A 17,247-nucleotide genomic window follows, 5' to 3' on the forward strand; every position below is an offset into this window, starting at 1 on the left:
TTGGCAGATAGTTTACCAATCTAAACTTCACCGATTTTCAACTACCGAAAACGGTAAAAAAAAATCTAGGTGTGTTTCATGAATAATGGTGAGGGAAGAAAAAAAGATTCTTTTCATAGATTTCGAAAAAAAAATCTTTATGCAAATGCTTGAAAATAAACAAAAATTGCAATTCGTTGCAAAGCGATTTTCCTCGCTCAAGAAGAGAGGGAGGGGTCTGAACTCTACAAAAAAAGTGCCAATGTGGTTTATAAATTACCCCAAAGCGAGCATTTTGAAAAAAAAAATACATTTGAAAAGTTTAAAATTTCGCGTTTTGTTTTTAAACAATCAGTATTTGATGAAGTTGTTTTCTCTAAATCAGTCATCTCGTTAATCACATTTCCACGCAGACGACAGAGCTCCACTTTCGAGAAATTCTTTCTTTGCATATCAACGACCAACTACGAACATGCAAGCATACCAATTGATGCTCATAATGTGTATCATTACCGCACGCTATATGAAACAAGAACAACAAAGACACACACGGCCGGCCGACCTGATCGATCCGATCCGTCTGGCGAAGAACTCATCGACGAGGCAGAGGGGGGTCAGCCTGAAACAAGATCTCCGGACCTTGAAACGCAAACGAGCTTGAAGCGTCCACGGAGTAATCATGAAGAGATCTCGAGATAATAAGGTCGCGTTCTTGTGAATTATCCACAGCTTGAGCAGGGAATGTTTCGTTGGGAATATCGTTTCTAACTTGATTATGTCTTATATTTTATGGTTTTTCCAAACATTTTTTTTTTTCTCGGATTAAGATGCTACCTTGATATTCGACACACCTCCAACCCATCAAAATTCCAAAATCTTTCATTACCAACATTCTTCAGATGATATGGAAGCTGTGCTACCTCTCTTTGCTCCCGAAACCGAGAGGCGTTAATTAATCCACCTATTCAATCAAACAGATATTTTCCGCTAGGCTAACATGTAATTTTTACGCGCTTGTTAATGAGCCGATGATACACGGTCCAACAGTACACCTCTTTCAACGTAGTCGAAGATCGCGTTGAGCCACCAACATAATGGGCGCAAACAGTAATGAAGAGAAAAGAGGTATTTGGTGGATGCTGAGCTGTTTGTTCCATCACGTTTGCTTTAGGGTAGTTGGTGCTACTACTTAAAAAAGAGTACACCTAAATCATGGATCTCTTACAGTTGATTTGATGTAATTTGTTATTTAAAACAATCGGAATTCTCACCAATACATTTTTATGATTCACTCGTCGATTGAGCTTCTTTAAAGGCGTATTAGACTATGACAAACAAACAAACAAATAAAATTTCTCACAATGTAATACCACCTTAAGTTTTCACAATACTAAAGGAGATGTTAGACTACAGCAAACAAACAAACAAACTCGCACTTTTTTGTGTGTTTGCCAAACTCGCAAATAAGGCAAAATGTATGCAGGCTGACTGTCAAAAGCACGAGTTGTTTTGTTTGTTTGCCGTAGTCTAATACCTCCTTTAGTATTGTGAGCTTAAGGTGGTATCACTTTGCGAGAACTTTTGTTTGCAAACAATATTTTCGCAATGGAATACCACCTAGGAGAAATGTTTAAAATTGGTCATCTTTGCAGGTTTCTTGCAGATGCAACATAGAATTAAGTCCTCCAAGTCCAACAATCGACCACCTACCCCACGGTTAAACTCCACAATTTCTCACTCCTCCAACTACGCGTTCAGCACCTTGTCTATTCGGGTCTACCCCGGGTGCGAGCCGCCCAGGCTTGTTGGGCATCATCAGCGTTCAAATTTACCCAAAACGCCCCTTTTCTCTCATTCTCCAGTTCCACCGCGCGGTGGAGTTGGAGTGACCACGATCGTGGAAAGTTTAACAGCCAGCCCCGCGCTCCTCCGACCCCCGCGATGATGATCGATTTGAGTGTTTGAATATGACGAGGGGGTAATTTGGATATCTGAAGCCTCTACCGTGTACGGCCACACCTAATTTGCCCCGCTGAATTGGTAGCGGCACGGAGAGGCTCCCCTCCCCTCGCTGAATGAGCTGGTGTTACTAATTAGACGATCGCGGCGCTGATCGTTGGTAACAATTTCTCTGCTGTGGTCACTCTAATGAGAAACTTGTTAGGTTATTTGATTATCGGGTACAACGATACATGCAACGATGTACGACTTAGCGTCCAAGAAGATCATCCGCGATCACCTACACGATCATGTAGTGACCTAATAACCCGTAACCGAAACTGTTGAATGTCACACTAACCGTTTGTTTTCTCCGTTTCCTTCTCTTCCAGATAAAATCTTAACCAGCTAAAGTCGCACGAGCCAAACAAGTCCAGCTGACGAGAACGAGCTACCGCCAAGAAAGCAGAGAAGAGAGAAGAGGGCATTAAATTAATTACAGCGAACCTCCCCAATTTCGTGGAAGGAGTGTCCTCAAATGAGGTCGACCCAGTCGGCAACCACCTTCAACGGGGAGGTGCTGCTGCTGTGCGCAGAAGCCTCGCTATGAAGCGGCGACCCCCGCGGGTTCTCCAAAGAAAGCCACGATCCTCGATCATCCGAGTAGCGAAGTTGCCGGTCATCGCCATGCGCCGGAGAAGCTGAAGGAACGGGGGAGGTTTTCTTCACCATCTGTGATTTTTGAACATTCCACGCAAACCTCGCAAACGATCGCGTATATTAGGAAAGATCTTTAGATCGTAAACAAAACAAATTGAAAAAAAATGGCACAGGGAAACTATGTCAGCAAGTACTCGGGCGAGTTCTGCAAGCTGGTCGTCGAGGGTGACCTCGCCAAGATCAAGTCCAAGTTCAAGGACTTTGTGCTGGACTACCAGACGCCGGACGATCTCAACACCCCGCTCCATCTGTCCATCATTGCCCAGCAGAACCGCAACGAGATCATGCAGTTTCTCATCGAGTCCGGCGCGGACTGTGATCTGCGCAACTCGATGAACCTCACCGCGTCCGAGCTGGCCATTAACCTGAACTTCCTCGACGTGACCAAGTTTATGCTGGCGATCGAGTTCCGGAATCTCTCCGACTATCGGTGCTTCTACCGGTTGATTCGCCGAGGTTCGGTACCACTGCTGCAGCTGTTCCTCGAACTGAAGAGCTTCGACGTCCACCAGCAGATCCACTTTGTGTCCAGCGTGTGGCACGAGCTGTACGTCAAGAACGTGCAGATCTCCAAAAACATGGAAAACTTTCTCGAATACCAACTGCTCAACTACAGCTACGCATATCATCACCCTCCGAGCCAAAAGCCCGATCGGCTCAAGTTCGACAAAGAGCACGAGAACCGCATCGATCTGATCGTCGAATACACCCGGTACCTCACGACCAACTACGCCACCGACAATCTCAACGACTTTGACGACAAGTTCCTCCTGGCAATCAAAATCATCTACGACAACCTGTTCTTCATCAAAGACAAGCACGAGTTCGCCCACCTCCCCATGCTGGAGCTGGAACGCTGCCTGGCGATCTTCCTCGCCATCTTCAAGAAAAGCCCAGAGTACGAAATCTACAAACTGATCATCAACAAAAAGCAGCTGCTCCAATTCCTGACCGCATTCTGTGACGAACTGGACAAGATCAAGAACGAACTCCTAGACAAGGAAAACCGCACCGCGCACAAATGGACCAACGATCTCCTGCTACACCTGATCAACTGCATCCGTGACGCTGCACCCGCCAAGTCCACCAAAGCGATCAACGCGCTGTGGACGAAAAAATGTCCCCTCAAAAAGAAACTCATCTACTACATCAAAGCCCGCCTAAAAGCCAACCCAGAGCTCAACTCGATCCAGTCCCGACTAATCAACAACCTGTCCAAAGCGGAACTAGAAATCATCCGAGCCGAAATGAAAACCCCGCAGTTCCTCAACCTGACGCGAACAATCTCCCGCAAAAACTACGTCGTGTTCAAAAGGCTCCGTAATATCTCGGACCACCTGTCCCAACTGTACGCGATCAAGAAGATCCTCCGCTACCTGGACGGAATCGCCCGCGTCCAGCTGCCCCAGTACCAGGTTTCGGGGACGCTCGCCCTCAAACGCACCCTCCAAGTTCTGGCGGACACCACCAGCAGTACAAAATACGGCCCGCGGATTCAGCGCAAGCTCGAGTACGTGGTGCACAAGATCCTGCCGCTCAACCTGGACATCGAGCTGCGGGACTACTACACGCCAAACGTCACCCTGTACAAACTATGCTCGGACAAGCTGGAGAACCGCCTGATGCCGTTCGCCGAAGTGCAATGCAGTCTCAAGTCGGTGCGGCGATACTTTTCGTACATCTTCGACCTGAAGATCCTGGAAGCGTACAAGTGCTATCTGGGGAACGTGTATCAGCTGAAAGATCGCGCCCAGGTGAAGAGCTACAACCAGTACGTCGGGGAGGCAAATCGGCTGTACTTTGAGAATCACACCCTTGATGATCTGTACTTCGAGCTAGAAGACTGTATACGAGTGGTGGAGGAACTGCAAGACACGTTCAACCAGCAACACGACGACAAAATCAGCGACCTCCTTAGGTGCATCCACAAACCGCTGAACCAACGGTACGAGCAACTCCTACGCGAAGGCAAGACACTTCTCAACACAATCAGTACAAACTTCAACACGTGCATGCTGCTCGGATCTGCCAACCAGGACATGTCCAGGGTGAAACGAATCGTGCACTCGTTCCTCGCCGAGCAGTACCCCAAGTACGACATCAGCACCGACAGCCAGCTGGTGACGGTCAACTTTGTCCTGCAGGAAATGCTGCATCTCTTCACCAACTATCTGTACCAGTACCAGATGGACGATCGCGTCTCGAAGAACTTCATCACCATGATCAACGTGCTGAACGTCGAGCGTTACTTCGCAATCGACCACTTTATGCCCCAGCGGGGCAAGGAGTACGAAAGTCTGATCCACCAGAACTACACCAACGAAATCCTGAAAAAGTTCAACCTGCAGAATCTCAGCTCGATCGAGTTTGCCGTACTGCACGAGCAGCTCGCCGTCAACTACTACGACAACTGCTTCAACCTGGACAAAAAGTACGCCGTGCTGACGATGTTCCTGAAGACGACCAACCGACAGATCAACGACGCCATCATGAAGCGCAACAAGCGCATGGATCGCGAAGAGTTCCAGTCGTACGCGGAGAGCAAACTGAAGCTGATCGGGCAGTTCCTCCCGTGCAGCGACTTCAACGAAGTGACGCAGTTCATCAACGAAGCCGCTCCACACGTCGAGTTTGCGCTGGAGTTTTGCCTGCTGGAGATCTGCGAAATCCTCACCGATCTGAACGTGTTCCAGGACAATGCGTACGTGCTGAAACTCCAGTCGTCCATCATCAGCGGAAAGAACCTTCGGGAATACCTGCTGCACGACCCGCTGGCGTACGACATGCTTACGCTAACGCACAGCACCAAGGTTAAGGTATTTCTGAACGGGTTGATTTTCAAGAGCAACGACTTCAAACTCTACCAACCGCCGAACAACCTGAAGGTGAACGTGAGTGATCTGGCCACGATCAACGAGAATCTCATCAACAGTTACAAAACAAAGTGGAGCTGGGTCGAGCAGCAGGAGCGACTGTTCAAGTCGGTGGAGAACATCGACCTGAAGCTGTTGCAAGCGCTGACGCCGGACTACGCCGATGTTCGTGGGATGAGGTTGGGAGCGCTGCAGGACGAGGCACCGATCGCGGAGTACGAGATTATCGACTACACGATCAAGAACAACCTGAAGGCGATGATCGACTTTTTGGCGGAGGACGTTCAGGCGATTTCGTTCGAGAAGCAGCAGTTCTTCCAGTACTTGCTGGTGCGAAGTTTCGGCTCGTTGTTCGTGGATGCGCACATCAACCTGACCGGTCAGTACGAGCGTCAGGCGACGATCCTGTACATGGCGCTGTACTTCCGCGCGTACGAAGTGTTTCTGGAGAACGTGAAAAAGTTCGAGCTGAGCATAAACCTGTCCAAGATTGCCCGGTACATCAACGCCGAGTTTATCGACAAGATCGCCAAGCAGATGAAGGACATCAGCTGGAACTGCCAGGACGAGAACGGGATGACCGTGCTGGATCAGTGCATCCAAAAGGGGGACGTGCAAGCGGTGAAGAAGCTGATCAAGCTGAACGTGGACGTGAACCTGGGCAATGCGGACAGCACGACGGCGCTGCATCGGGCTTGCAGTTTGGGGTTGAACGATATTGCGCGGTTTTTGGTTAAACAAAGCGGACAGCTGAACGCTTGCAACGAGCTGGACTACCTGCCGGTGACGTACGCGATTCAGTACCACGAAAACGAGCTTATTCCGATGCTGATCAACGATCAGGTGGACGTGAATGAGGAGCGGTACGCGTTGGTGAGCAGATCGATCCGGTATGGGAACTTGGACGCGTTGAAGTATCTGCTGGAGACGCGACAAGTGTGTTTGACGACGATCGCGAACCAGGAACACAATACGCTACTTCACCTGTGTGCGATACACGATCAGGGTGAGATTTTGAAGTACTTGATCAGCAGCCACTCGCGGTACGTGCAGGACAATCTGAACAAGCAGAACTACTACTCGAAGACGGCACTGCACATTGCGGTCAGCGCCGATCGGTACCGGATCGTGGAGTTGTTGCTCCAGCTGAAGGCTTCCATTGCGGTGGTGGATCAGTGCGGACTGAACGCCGTCGAGTGGGCGATTGAGCGAAGCAGCGTGAAGATGCTGAAGCTGCTGGCAAAGTACGGCTTCGCGCAGCAGAAGCTGTCGATCCCGTTGACGATCGCCGTGGAGAAGAAAAACGTTCGACTGCTGAAGCTGCTGAAACGGATGGGCTGTGGGGTTGGTTTGGAGCCGCTGTGTCTGATCAAGGCCGTGTACGCGCAATCGGTGGAGCTGGTCAAGTTTTTGGTGGAGAGTAACAAGCAGTGTTTGAACTACAAAGATCCTTATGATAGCTCGGCGCTGCACGTGGCGATCGCGATCGGTTGTAACGAGATCGCGGCATTTTTGATCGAGAGTGGTTCGGAAATCAACGCGGTGACGAGGTTTGGCGATACGCCTCTCCACGTGGCGGCGAAGCACTGTAACATCATAGCTGCACGGATGCTGATCCTGAAGTATGCGGCGATCGACGAACGGAACTCGTCCGGGTTGACGCCGCTCATGCAGGCGATGTACTCGAAGAATTTGGACATTATGAAGCTGCTGATCGGGGCTGGTGCGAACATCGACCTGCTCAAGATCCACCTGGCGGAAATCGAGCAGATGTCCAAGATCCCGACGATCCACATGTTCGCCGACAACTACGGCCTGCTGGAGTTTATGATCCTGCAGCTGCAGTACGATCCAAACGTGCGCGACGGCCGCAACCAGCAGAACCTGCTGCACAAGGCGTGCTACGGTAACAACCTGCAGATCGTGCAGTTCCTGGTCGACTGGTGCCGCGTGCAGACGGAACAGCAGGACACCAACGGGCGGACGCCGCTGGCGATCGCCAACGAGTGCAAAAACTTTGACGTGGCCGAGTTTCTGCGCGGCAAGAAGAGGAAAAAGTCCCAGATAACTCCCCAGCGGTACTTTGACCCGACGGGGATGATGTGAGGAACGTTTCCGTTTCTTTAAGAAGCCCGTTGATTTAGCATTTCAGGTTGACGTCTTCCGTACCCCGCAGAACGATCGCTGGGCGAGCTAGCTGCCAAACAACTCTCTACTGCAATGGATAGTGTGTGATTCTTTCACAGCGCGCCGAACTCCCGTCCAGTCTGTTCAGCACCGTGTGCTGCTGCTGTCTCGGGATGTCCGGTTCCAGCGATCTCGTTCCAACGTCGATCGCCAAAGCCGGTACGGAAGACTTCAACTCCAGCTGAATCGATGCCACGTGCGGTCGGTGTCCACTTGGAGTGCGATTCAGCCGATTTTGACCGAAAGTTCCTCTTTTTTAACGCGTGAGACTAGCACGAGATCGTCACAACGGGACTCGCAACATCTCAGCGGAGATGATCGCGATTTTTTTTAATACAAGCTTTTGCGCGCGTGAGTTCCACAATCGTCACGACTCGTGGTGGCCTCCCTCCACTTAGCATTACAAAAATTCGAGCTGAATCCGCTTCAGGGACGCGACACTGCCCGCGCAGAATCCCCGTTTCGAGGTTAATCTCCGTTCTAGTCAGTGCGTGGGAGATGTGTTTGAGTGCCATCTTTCCCATTCATGATCCCGGCGAATCAAAACGAACCGCTCCAGAAGCCTTAAGGAGGTGTTAGACTACGACAAACAAATACGCAACTTTTTCGGGTTTCGCAGTAACATAACCAAACTTTTCCCGGATCGCTTCCGGAAAAGATTCGGCAGCAATTTTGTATGGTTTGACGTTTGCGAGGAAAGTCGAAAAAATGTAAACAAATCACTTCGTGCATCAGCCAAGGCTAAAGTTTCTGCAAATAAATGCAGGCAAACTTTTTTGTTTGTCATAGTCTAATACCTCCTTTATCGACATTCTGAAACAATTAAACTCTCTTGCAGCAAGTTGCAACTCACTAAAATCTCAGAGATATTCTTTAAAAAACACTCTTTTCGTTTTATCTGTTTTATCTATTGAACGTTTGTTTTCTTCGTCTACTAAATCCTATCGAGCGCTGGTAAAGTCCGCACAGATGGCAACCACGTCAGAGAAGGGGGCAGTGTTGCCAAAAAACTATTCCTACTACACCTAACGACTAAAACACTATACTATTACTACTATTACTAGTGCGATACACTATTAAATCGCGCGATCAGAAGAGTTTATATATCAGTGTAATAAGAATATATCTCCCAGAAGTCTAGTTTTTTCCCGGAAATTAGAAACTACAAACAATCTAGATTTTAATCGTGATTTACTGTGTAAAAATGTGTGATTTTGCGCATAAACAATTGATCGTGAGTAGATCAGTTTTAAGAGAAACATCAGCAAACAAGATATGAAAAACTTAGAACAACACAACTTTCCTTTTAACAAAAAAACTCGCAGAAGTATAGCTCTAAGAATATTATTTTTGTTTAGCATGAAGGCGTAAACAACAGACAAGATAGACAACTACACTTAAGATAAGGTAAACAAAACAGAACACTAACACATTTTATCGTACCTTTAAGTAACGAAACCTCGCATATTCTTTCGCCACGGCAAATCACAGACGATTTCGGAAAGTTCCCCTACGCAATCTCCCGAACTGTTAGAGAGAAACAACTTCCAAATAAGAACAAAAACCTCGCATAAATAGAATAACAAAAACAAAAGCACCACCAGCACCAACTGGGTGGTGACAGCTCGAAGCTTCGGGAGCAACGTTGGGAACGCCGAAACGTCGTCGGTGATGGCTGCCGCGGCAAGGAAAAACTATAAAATATAAATTATTTATTAGGTAGACACTTGTTATGCATGCACCAAATTTAATATAATATATTAAATTTCAATGCATCATAGTGACAAACACAAACAAACAAAAAAGAATACTAAAAACTCGCAATCAGACTCGCATCAAAAAGGAAGAAGAAGTAAAATAGTCTAAAATCAAAATCCAAGGACAAACAGAGCAGCCAGAATCACTAAAAACCCTTAAAAAAAGGGTCCGCAACAATCACTCAAGAAGCAAATACTTTGAAGGAAGGAAAATAGACTGAAATCCAAAAAAATCGCAAGAACATGCCAAGCGAAACAAGAAGGGAAATGGAAATCATAAATGAAACGTAAAGTAAATCAACTTTATAAAGCAAAAAAAAGTCATGCAGGTGTCTCTGTTTAATGTCTAACGTTTAAAACAGAAATATATGAAAAAAGGCAAACTATAAAAAAGAAAAAGTAAACAAAATAAAATCCTAACCTCCAAAATGTCACCAAAGTTGGAGCTGTTTATTCTCTGTCGGTGTTCAAAGGCTCGCCAAATGAAGTAGAACGACACTGCCTTATGGGCGAGTCTTTGTGGAAAAATCTACAATTCCAACTCGGTGGCGGCGGTGAGGAAACAAAAAAATCAGAAAACGCACAATACATTCCATGTTCGAGAGCAAGTGAAGAACAAAAGTTTTCGACTTATTTGTAAACATTCCATAAATAGTTAAATATTTTTGTTTGAACAAACAGCAGCAGCACGAAGAAAAAAAATCAACCGTACAAACACAAAACCCCCCGTTTTATTTCGCAATAACCAGTGTCAACTTTTTATTTTGTTGAATAAAATTTATCGAAATTTGGAAATATCGTGTGCAGTTACTGAAATCATCCGAAAATCCTACCGTTGTGCATGCAAATTGCGCGCTCGCGCGCCTTCGATAATTTCGCCATTAATATGCAATAAAAGCCCCGAAAAAGTTCGAGACACTAATCTTCGTCAATTCGATCGGCGAAGCCATGCTTTGGCAGCATCACGTAATTTTTCGCACGCGGAAAGGTAGGTTTCGATGTCGATAAATTTGTCGAACTGAATTATCATTCATCAGGAGTAATTATCAAATTTAGCCGGGTTCGTGCGATGGCGTCGCGTTGAAGTCACCCAAGCTTTAATTTTTGGTCCAAGACTTCAGGGACGTCTCTTGTAAACCGGCATGTTCCAAATTTATAAAATTCTGAAATTCTAAAATTTTAAAATTCTGAAATTCTAAAATTCTAAAATTCTAAAATTCTAAAATTTCAAAATTTCAAAATTCCAAAATTCTAAAATAAAATTTAAAATTCTAAAATTCTAAAATTCAAAATTCTAAAATTCTAAAATTTAAAATTCTAAAATTCTAAAATTTAAAATTCTAAAATTCTAAAATTCTAAAATTCTAAAATTTAAAATTCTAAATTAAAATTCTAAAATTCTAAAATTCTAAAATTCTAAAATTCTAAAATTCTAAAATTCTAAAAAAAATTCTAAAATTCTAAAATTCTAAAATTTAAAAAAAATTCTAAAATTCTAAAATTCTAAAATTTAAAATTCTAAAATTCTAAAATTCTAAAAAAAATTCTAAAATTCTAAAATTCTAAAATTCTAAAATTCTAAAATTCTAAAATTCTAAAATTCTAAAATTCTAAAAAAAATTCTAAAATTCTAAAATTCTAAAATTCTAAAATTTAAAATTCTAAAATTTCTAAAATTCTAAAATTCTAAAATTCTAAAATTCTAAAATTCTAAAATTCTAAAATTCTAAAATTCTAAAAAAAATTCTAAAATTCTAAAATTTAAAATTCTTAAAATTTAAAATTCCTAAAAAAATTCTAAAATTCTAAAATTCTAAAATTCTAAAATTCTAAAATTCTAAAATTCTAAAATTTAAAATTCTAAAATTCTAAAATTCTAAAATTCTAAAATTCTAAAATTCTAAAATTCTAAAATTCTAAAATTCTAAAATTCTAAAATTCTAAAATTCTAAAATTTAAAATTCTAAAATTCTAAAATTTAAAATTCTAAAATTCTAAAATTCTAAAATTTAAAATTCTAAAATTTAAAATTTAAAATTCTAAAATTCTTAAAATTCTAAAATTCTTAAAATTCTTAAAATTCTAAAATTCTAAAATTCTAAAATTCTAAAATTCTAAAATTCTAAAATTAAATTCTAAATTCTAAAATTCTAAAATTCTAAAATTCTAAAATTTAAAATTCTAAAATTCTAAAATTCTAAATTTAAAATTTAAAATTCTAAAATTCTAAAATTCTAAAATTCTAAAATTCTAAAATTCTAAAATTCTAAAATTCTAAAATTCTAAAATTCTAAAATTCTAAAATTCTAAAATTCTAAAATTCTAAAATTCTAAAATTCTAAAATTCTAAAATTCTAAAATTCTAAAATTCTAAAATTATAAAATTCTAAAATTCTAAAATTCTAAAATTCTAAAATTCTAAATTTACAAATACAAAAAAAAACTAAAATTCATAACTACTAACATTATAATATTATAAAATTCAAACACGACATTTAAAAAATACTTAAGTTAAAAATTCAAGAATTAATTTTTTTTAATCAAAATTATTTAATTCAATAAAATTTCAATTCTGAATTCTCAAATTTTAAAATTTTAAATTGGGAATGTAAGTATGTTTTTGATGGCTGAATTGTAGATTTTTTTAATTTTAGTTTAAATTTTGAATTTGCAATTTTGGAAGTGTGGAATGCTAAGAACTATTAAATAAATTTTAAACAAATTTTGGAATTTGAGAATTTTGTAGTTTTAGAAAATTGAATTTATGAGTTTTGGAATTGCAGAGAAAAATTTTTAAATTAAAAATTCTGGAAATATTATTAGAATTTTAGATTTTACAATTTTTAGAATTTTATGATCTTTAATTTTGTACCAATAATTTTTTTCAGTTATGGAATTAGTTAATATTTTTTAATTGTAGATTTTTGTACTCATTAGGTCGATGCAAATATTTTTCAAAGTTTTTTCGAGAGGGCTAAAAATATATAAAAAACATATACCAGAATTTCAATATTCCATGAAAAAGTTTTTTAAAAAGATATTCAGCAATTCCCCACGAAACAGCATGATTCGAAAAAAAAGTTCTCCGATCGGGCTCAACATTTTTCGGGGGGTTCCTTGGCCGAAATCATTAGACCCGTATTTTGTTTGTTTGGCCATTAGGGTGACCTACGCCGTGTTAAGGGTTTTTTGCGTGCTTTGTAACGTCACGGAAATTCTCAAAGCTGTATCTTTGCAAAAAAATATACCAATTTCGATCTAGCCAGTTGCATTCAACGGGAAATTTAACATATTTTCAGGATATGATCAACTTTGGAAAATGATTCCTCAAACATTTTGCGGTGATTTACATTATAAAATCTCTAAAATTTAAAATATTTGTAAACAAACTTAAACATATTAAAAATGATTGTGAACTCGGGGGAATGCATTTTAAATTGTTTTCAGCTGATTAAACTCAAAATTTAGTTGAAATTTTCAAGCATTTTGATTTTTCTTAAATATCATTTTTGAAAATTATATAATGCCCCACCACATGCAGCGCCCTCGGATGGCACATGTTTGCTCTCAAAACGATACGTCACACGTTGTTTACAAAACAGAGAGTGTGAGAGGAAGAGAGCTCTCGTAAAAAATAATGCAAGCAAACCGAAAACGTCAACAGCAAAGACGTGTAGTGTTTTCCTGGCTGATGACGAGTTTTTGACCAAGTTGTACCTCTGTTTTTGTTTAGTAAAATTTTGTGAATTGCACTGTTTGTTTGGTAGTTTAAAAATGTTGAAAGCAGTAATTCTAATTGGCGGTCCCGAGAAGGGTAGGTTGTTAATGATTTCAAGAAGATTTGAGAGTTAAGAGTCAATCTTACAGGAACTCGTTTCCGGCCGCTATCGCTGGACACACCGAAGCCGCTGTTTCCGGTGGCGGGGAAACCGATTATCCAGCACCACATTGAGGCATGCGTGCGCATCAAGGAGCTGAAGGAGATCCTGATCCTGGGCTTTTATCCGCCCTCGCAGATGCAGCAGTTCGTGAGCAACATGCAGAACCTGTACGACGTGAACATCCGGTACCTGCTGGAGTTTACCTCGCTGGGAACGGCCGGTGGCATGTACCATTTCCGGGACCAGATCCGATCGGGGAACCCGAGTGCGTTCTTCGTGTTGAATGGGGACGTTTGTGCGGACTTTCCGCTGCAGCAGCTGTACGATTTCCACGCTGGGAAGGAGATCGCGCGCTGGTTACGATCATGGGTACAGAGGCGACTCGACAGCAGGCGGTCCACTACGGGTGTCTCGTGCTGGGGAAGAACGAGGAAGTCACGCATTATGTGGAGAAGCCGCGGTCGTACGTATCGACGTTGATCAACTGTGGCGTTTACTGCTGCTCGATGGAGATCTTCTCGCGGATGGGCGCGGTTTTCCACTCGAAACAGCTGGATTACAACAGCTTGAACAATGGAAATGGGAAGGACTCCGGGCACATCCAGTTCGAGCAGGAGATTCTGACGCCGCTGGCTGGAACGGGGAAGATGTTTGCCCTGCAGGTGAATAATTGGTGGTCCCAGGTCAAGACGGCGGGTTCGGCGATCTACGCCAACCGACACTACCTGGCACTGTACAAAAACACCCATCCGGAGCGGTTGGCCAACGCCGGTCAAAAGACGTCCGAGCATAGCCAGGGTAGTTTGATCTGTAACATCGTTCCGGATGTGCACATCCATCCAACGGCATCGGTGCACCCAACTGCAACGGTGAGTTGATTGAATAGTGGTTCGACTGGTCTTTGGTATAACTGTTTCGCTTGCAGCTCGGTCCAAACGTCTCCATCGGTCCCGGGGTGGTGATTGGGCCTGGTGTTCGCATCCGTGAGTCGATCATCCTGGAGAACGCCGTCATCAAGGATCACACGCTGGTTCTGCACAGCATCGTGGGTCGCGGATCCCAGATTGGAATGTGGGCTCGCGTCGAGGGTACCCCCAGCGATCCGGACCCGAACAAGCCGTTCGCAAAGATGGAGAATCCGCCGCTGTTCAACAACGACGGCCGGTTGAATCCGTCCATCACGATCCTGGGCTACGCGGTGAGCGTCCCGTCCGAGATGATCCTGCTGAACTCGATCGTGCTGCCGCACAAGGAGTTGAGTCGGAGTTTCAAGAACGAGATCATCTTGTAGGAGGAAGGGAGGCTCCTGCGTGTGCCCGTGCCAGAAGTGATGTGTTAAGAGGACCTTTTTTGATTTCAATAAAATTTCGGAAGTTTAACGAAAGTTTGTCAAAATGTCTTAGTCTCAGTCATGCCATCACGGAGTAGAGGGTCTATTTAGATGAAGAACTTTGTCTTAGCGCTCTATACGGGGTCACAAAAAGGCTCAAAGATGAAACACCCCTCCCGATCTCGGGACGTGCTATTCAAGTATCTAAAGTTCTTCGTCATGAGTGTTATCCTTGTAGCATTAACACTGCACCTTTTTAGACCTTAAAACTAATGATGATTGTAGAAACTCAGTCGTTGCTTTCGGAACAAATCCTCGCAAACTGTCCGAAAGTTCGTCTTCGCTCGATTGCTTTGTCTTTGTTTACATTCTTGCATCAGCTGTCAAATACATTGATCAGGGCAAGGAATGGCGAACCAAGGAGTTTCGGCATAAAGAAAAAAAAAATCAAGAACGAACCTTTTTGCAGCCGTCGCCGCTCGTCTATTCCGGTTCCGGTTTCACCGCGGCTTCTTCCTCGGACTCTTCCGCACTAACCTCCCCCTCCGATTCCTCGCCTCCAGAACCAGCCTCTCCACCTTGGTGAGCCTTTTCCACGTGCGCCTTCAGGCGAAAATTTTGCGCAAACCTTTTCCCGCACACGCCGCACTCAAACTTGGCCTCGTGACCGAGCATGTGGACCCGAAGGTACTTCCGGTTCTTGAAGGTGGCCTTACACAGCGTGCACCCCACCTTCTGCAGCTCCTTGCCGCAGTAATCCTGGTGACGTTGGCGCCCGTCCGGCGTAGGGAACGCCTCGGTGCAACCCTCGGTTTGGCAACGGTACGGAGTATTTCCGGTGTGCCGATTCATGTGGTATCGTAAGCTGTGGCTGTTGGTGAAGGTGTCGTTGCAAATCTCGCACGAGTGCTGACGGGAGCCGGTGTGCATGTAATTTGAGTGTTTGACTTTGGCTCTTTTGGTCTTGAAGCCTTTTCCGCAGATTTCGCAGGCGTGGTTACGCTCATCGGTATGAACAAACGAGTGAGTCCGGAGGATTGCCTTTGAGGCAAAGTCACGGTTACAGACGGGGCAAATGTGGCGCCCCTTTTCGTGCTGAACCATGTGCGCTTTGAGGGCCTCAACGGACTCTGCTCGCTTTCCACAGACAGGACAATCCAGAATTGCAGGGTTATCGACGGTTTTCTCAACCGATTGCGGATCTATCTTTACCGGAATAAATCCGGTGCAGAAATCCTTGTGTCGCTTCAGATGTTCTTCCACCGGGAAACTCTTCCCGCATAACTCGCAAAAGTGAATCTTTTCAGGGTCTTTTTGATTGCTCGACGCCAGCTCTTCAGACGGTTCTTCCTCATCTGGAGACTCACCTTCTTCGTTCATACTTGCCATGGCTTGTCCACCGGCAGCTGCAGCTTCCGCTTTGTTCTTAAAGTGGGTCAACCAGTGCTCTCGAAGATTTTTCCTGCACATCAAAAGTATTAAATTAATTCTCGCCAATTCCGAAAAAAAAATCCCCAAATCAAACCTGTGAAAAAACTTCTTGTTGCAAATCTGGCACTCGAACCGGGGCGCCTCGTGCAGCTTCATGTGCGACCTCAAACTCCGCGAAAACGGGAACGTGGCCCCGCAAACCGCACACGTCGACGGTTCCTTGTTCCGGCAGTCCTCCTCGTGGTTGTAACGCGTCTCCGGAAAGTAGAACGCCTCCACGCAGCCCTCGTTGCGACACTTGAACGTCTTGTTCCCCTCGTGCGTGTTCATGTGGTACCGCAGCCGAATCACCTTCTTGAACGCCGCCGGACACAGCTTGCACGGAATCAACCCATCGGCGTTCCGAGGGTTGCAGTACTGCTTGTGTCGCCGCAGGAAACCCGCTGACGTGCAAACCTTGTTGCAATCGGGGCACGCCATCTGCATCCGCCGTGGACCGGGTTTCGGTTTGATGGTTTTGAGAATCTCCGGCGAAACGAGCTTCAGCGTAGGTTTGGAGCCGGATTCGGAGGGGGCCGGTTCCTGTGCAATCTCCGTCGGTTCCAGCTTGATTTCCGAGAGCAGCGGGTCGCCGTGGTCCGGTAACTGCGGTTCATTGTAAGCTGGATCGTACGGGATGCTGACCATTTCCGGTGGTTCCGCTTTGATTTGGGTGATTGGAGCTGCTGGTTGGTCCATTTTCGTTGATGTTAAGATTTATTAATATTTTGATGTTGGATAAAAGTTTAATTCAAAAAACGTTTCATTTCGCTTGAGCCCAATTCAAGTTAATTTAAATTATTCTTTAATTAATAATTCAATGTAGAAATTTTCTACCAAATTAAAAAAAAATCTCACGAATCAAAACACAGTTTATTTAACATGCATACACGTAAAATTCAATTTGACTAACTTTGTAGTAATTTTGAACAGGACGATCAACCAAAATTAAATGTTTAGCAATGTACTCAGAATAGGGTTCTGAAGAGCTTTTGCGTCGATTTTAGAATAACCCAGTTGACCTGTGGGTTCGGTCTCAGTCAGCCCTACAGATTGTCTAGGGGAAACAGATTGGTCGATGCAAAATAAATCGGCACTGATAACGTATGTTT

The 17,247-nt window shown here is 43.9% G+C and overlaps 3 protein-coding genes across 17 annotated transcripts in view; 2 read left to right on the top strand and 1 right to left on the bottom strand.

The window, feature by feature from the left end:
• The window catches only part of LOC6043128, a 42,439-nt gene extending 32,190 nt beyond the window's left edge, over positions 1 to 10,249 (top strand). For all 15 annotated transcript variants that reach the window (XM_038251538.1, XM_038251543.1, XM_038251535.1 and 12 more), the window contains one exon: positions 2,310 to 10,249. In XM_038251538.1, coding sequence (XP_038107466.1) covers positions 2,742 to 7,616 — 4,875 coding nt within the window. In that variant the 5' untranslated portion in view covers positions 2,310 to 2,741 and the 3' untranslated portion in view covers positions 7,617 to 10,249. The remainder of the gene's footprint in view (positions 1 to 2,309) is intronic.
• Positions 10,250 to 13,087: 2,838 nt separating this feature from the next.
• LOC6043101 (mannose-1-phosphate guanyltransferase alpha) lies at positions 13,088 to 14,726 on the top strand. The gene is given in 4 exon segments (XM_001855771.2): positions 13,088 to 13,268; positions 13,322 to 13,678; positions 13,681 to 14,204; positions 14,261 to 14,726. Coding segments are annotated over 4 exon segments (1,287 nt in total). The 5' UTR covers positions 13,088 to 13,228; the 3' UTR covers positions 14,627 to 14,726.
• Positions 14,727 to 15,121: 395 nt separating this feature from the next.
• On the bottom strand, positions 15,122 to 17,040 carry LOC6043102 (zinc finger protein 596). Its single transcript, XM_001855777.2, has 2 exons — positions 16,191 to 17,040; positions 15,122 to 16,127 (listed from the first exon to the last, which is right to left on the bottom strand). The coding sequence occupies exons 1-2, from the start codon at positions 16,832 to 16,834 to the stop codon at positions 15,149 to 15,151; spliced, it is 1,623 nt and encodes a 540-aa protein (XP_001855823.2). The 5' UTR covers positions 16,835 to 17,040; the 3' UTR covers positions 15,122 to 15,148.
• Positions 17,041 to 17,247: the final 207 nt, after the last annotated feature.

Source organism: Culex quinquefasciatus, chromosome 2 (assembly GCF_015732765.1).
Source record: "Culex quinquefasciatus strain JHB chromosome 2, VPISU_Cqui_1.0_pri_paternal, whole genome shotgun sequence".
NCBI classification, from domain to species: domain Eukaryota; kingdom Metazoa; phylum Arthropoda; class Insecta; order Diptera; family Culicidae; genus Culex; species Culex quinquefasciatus.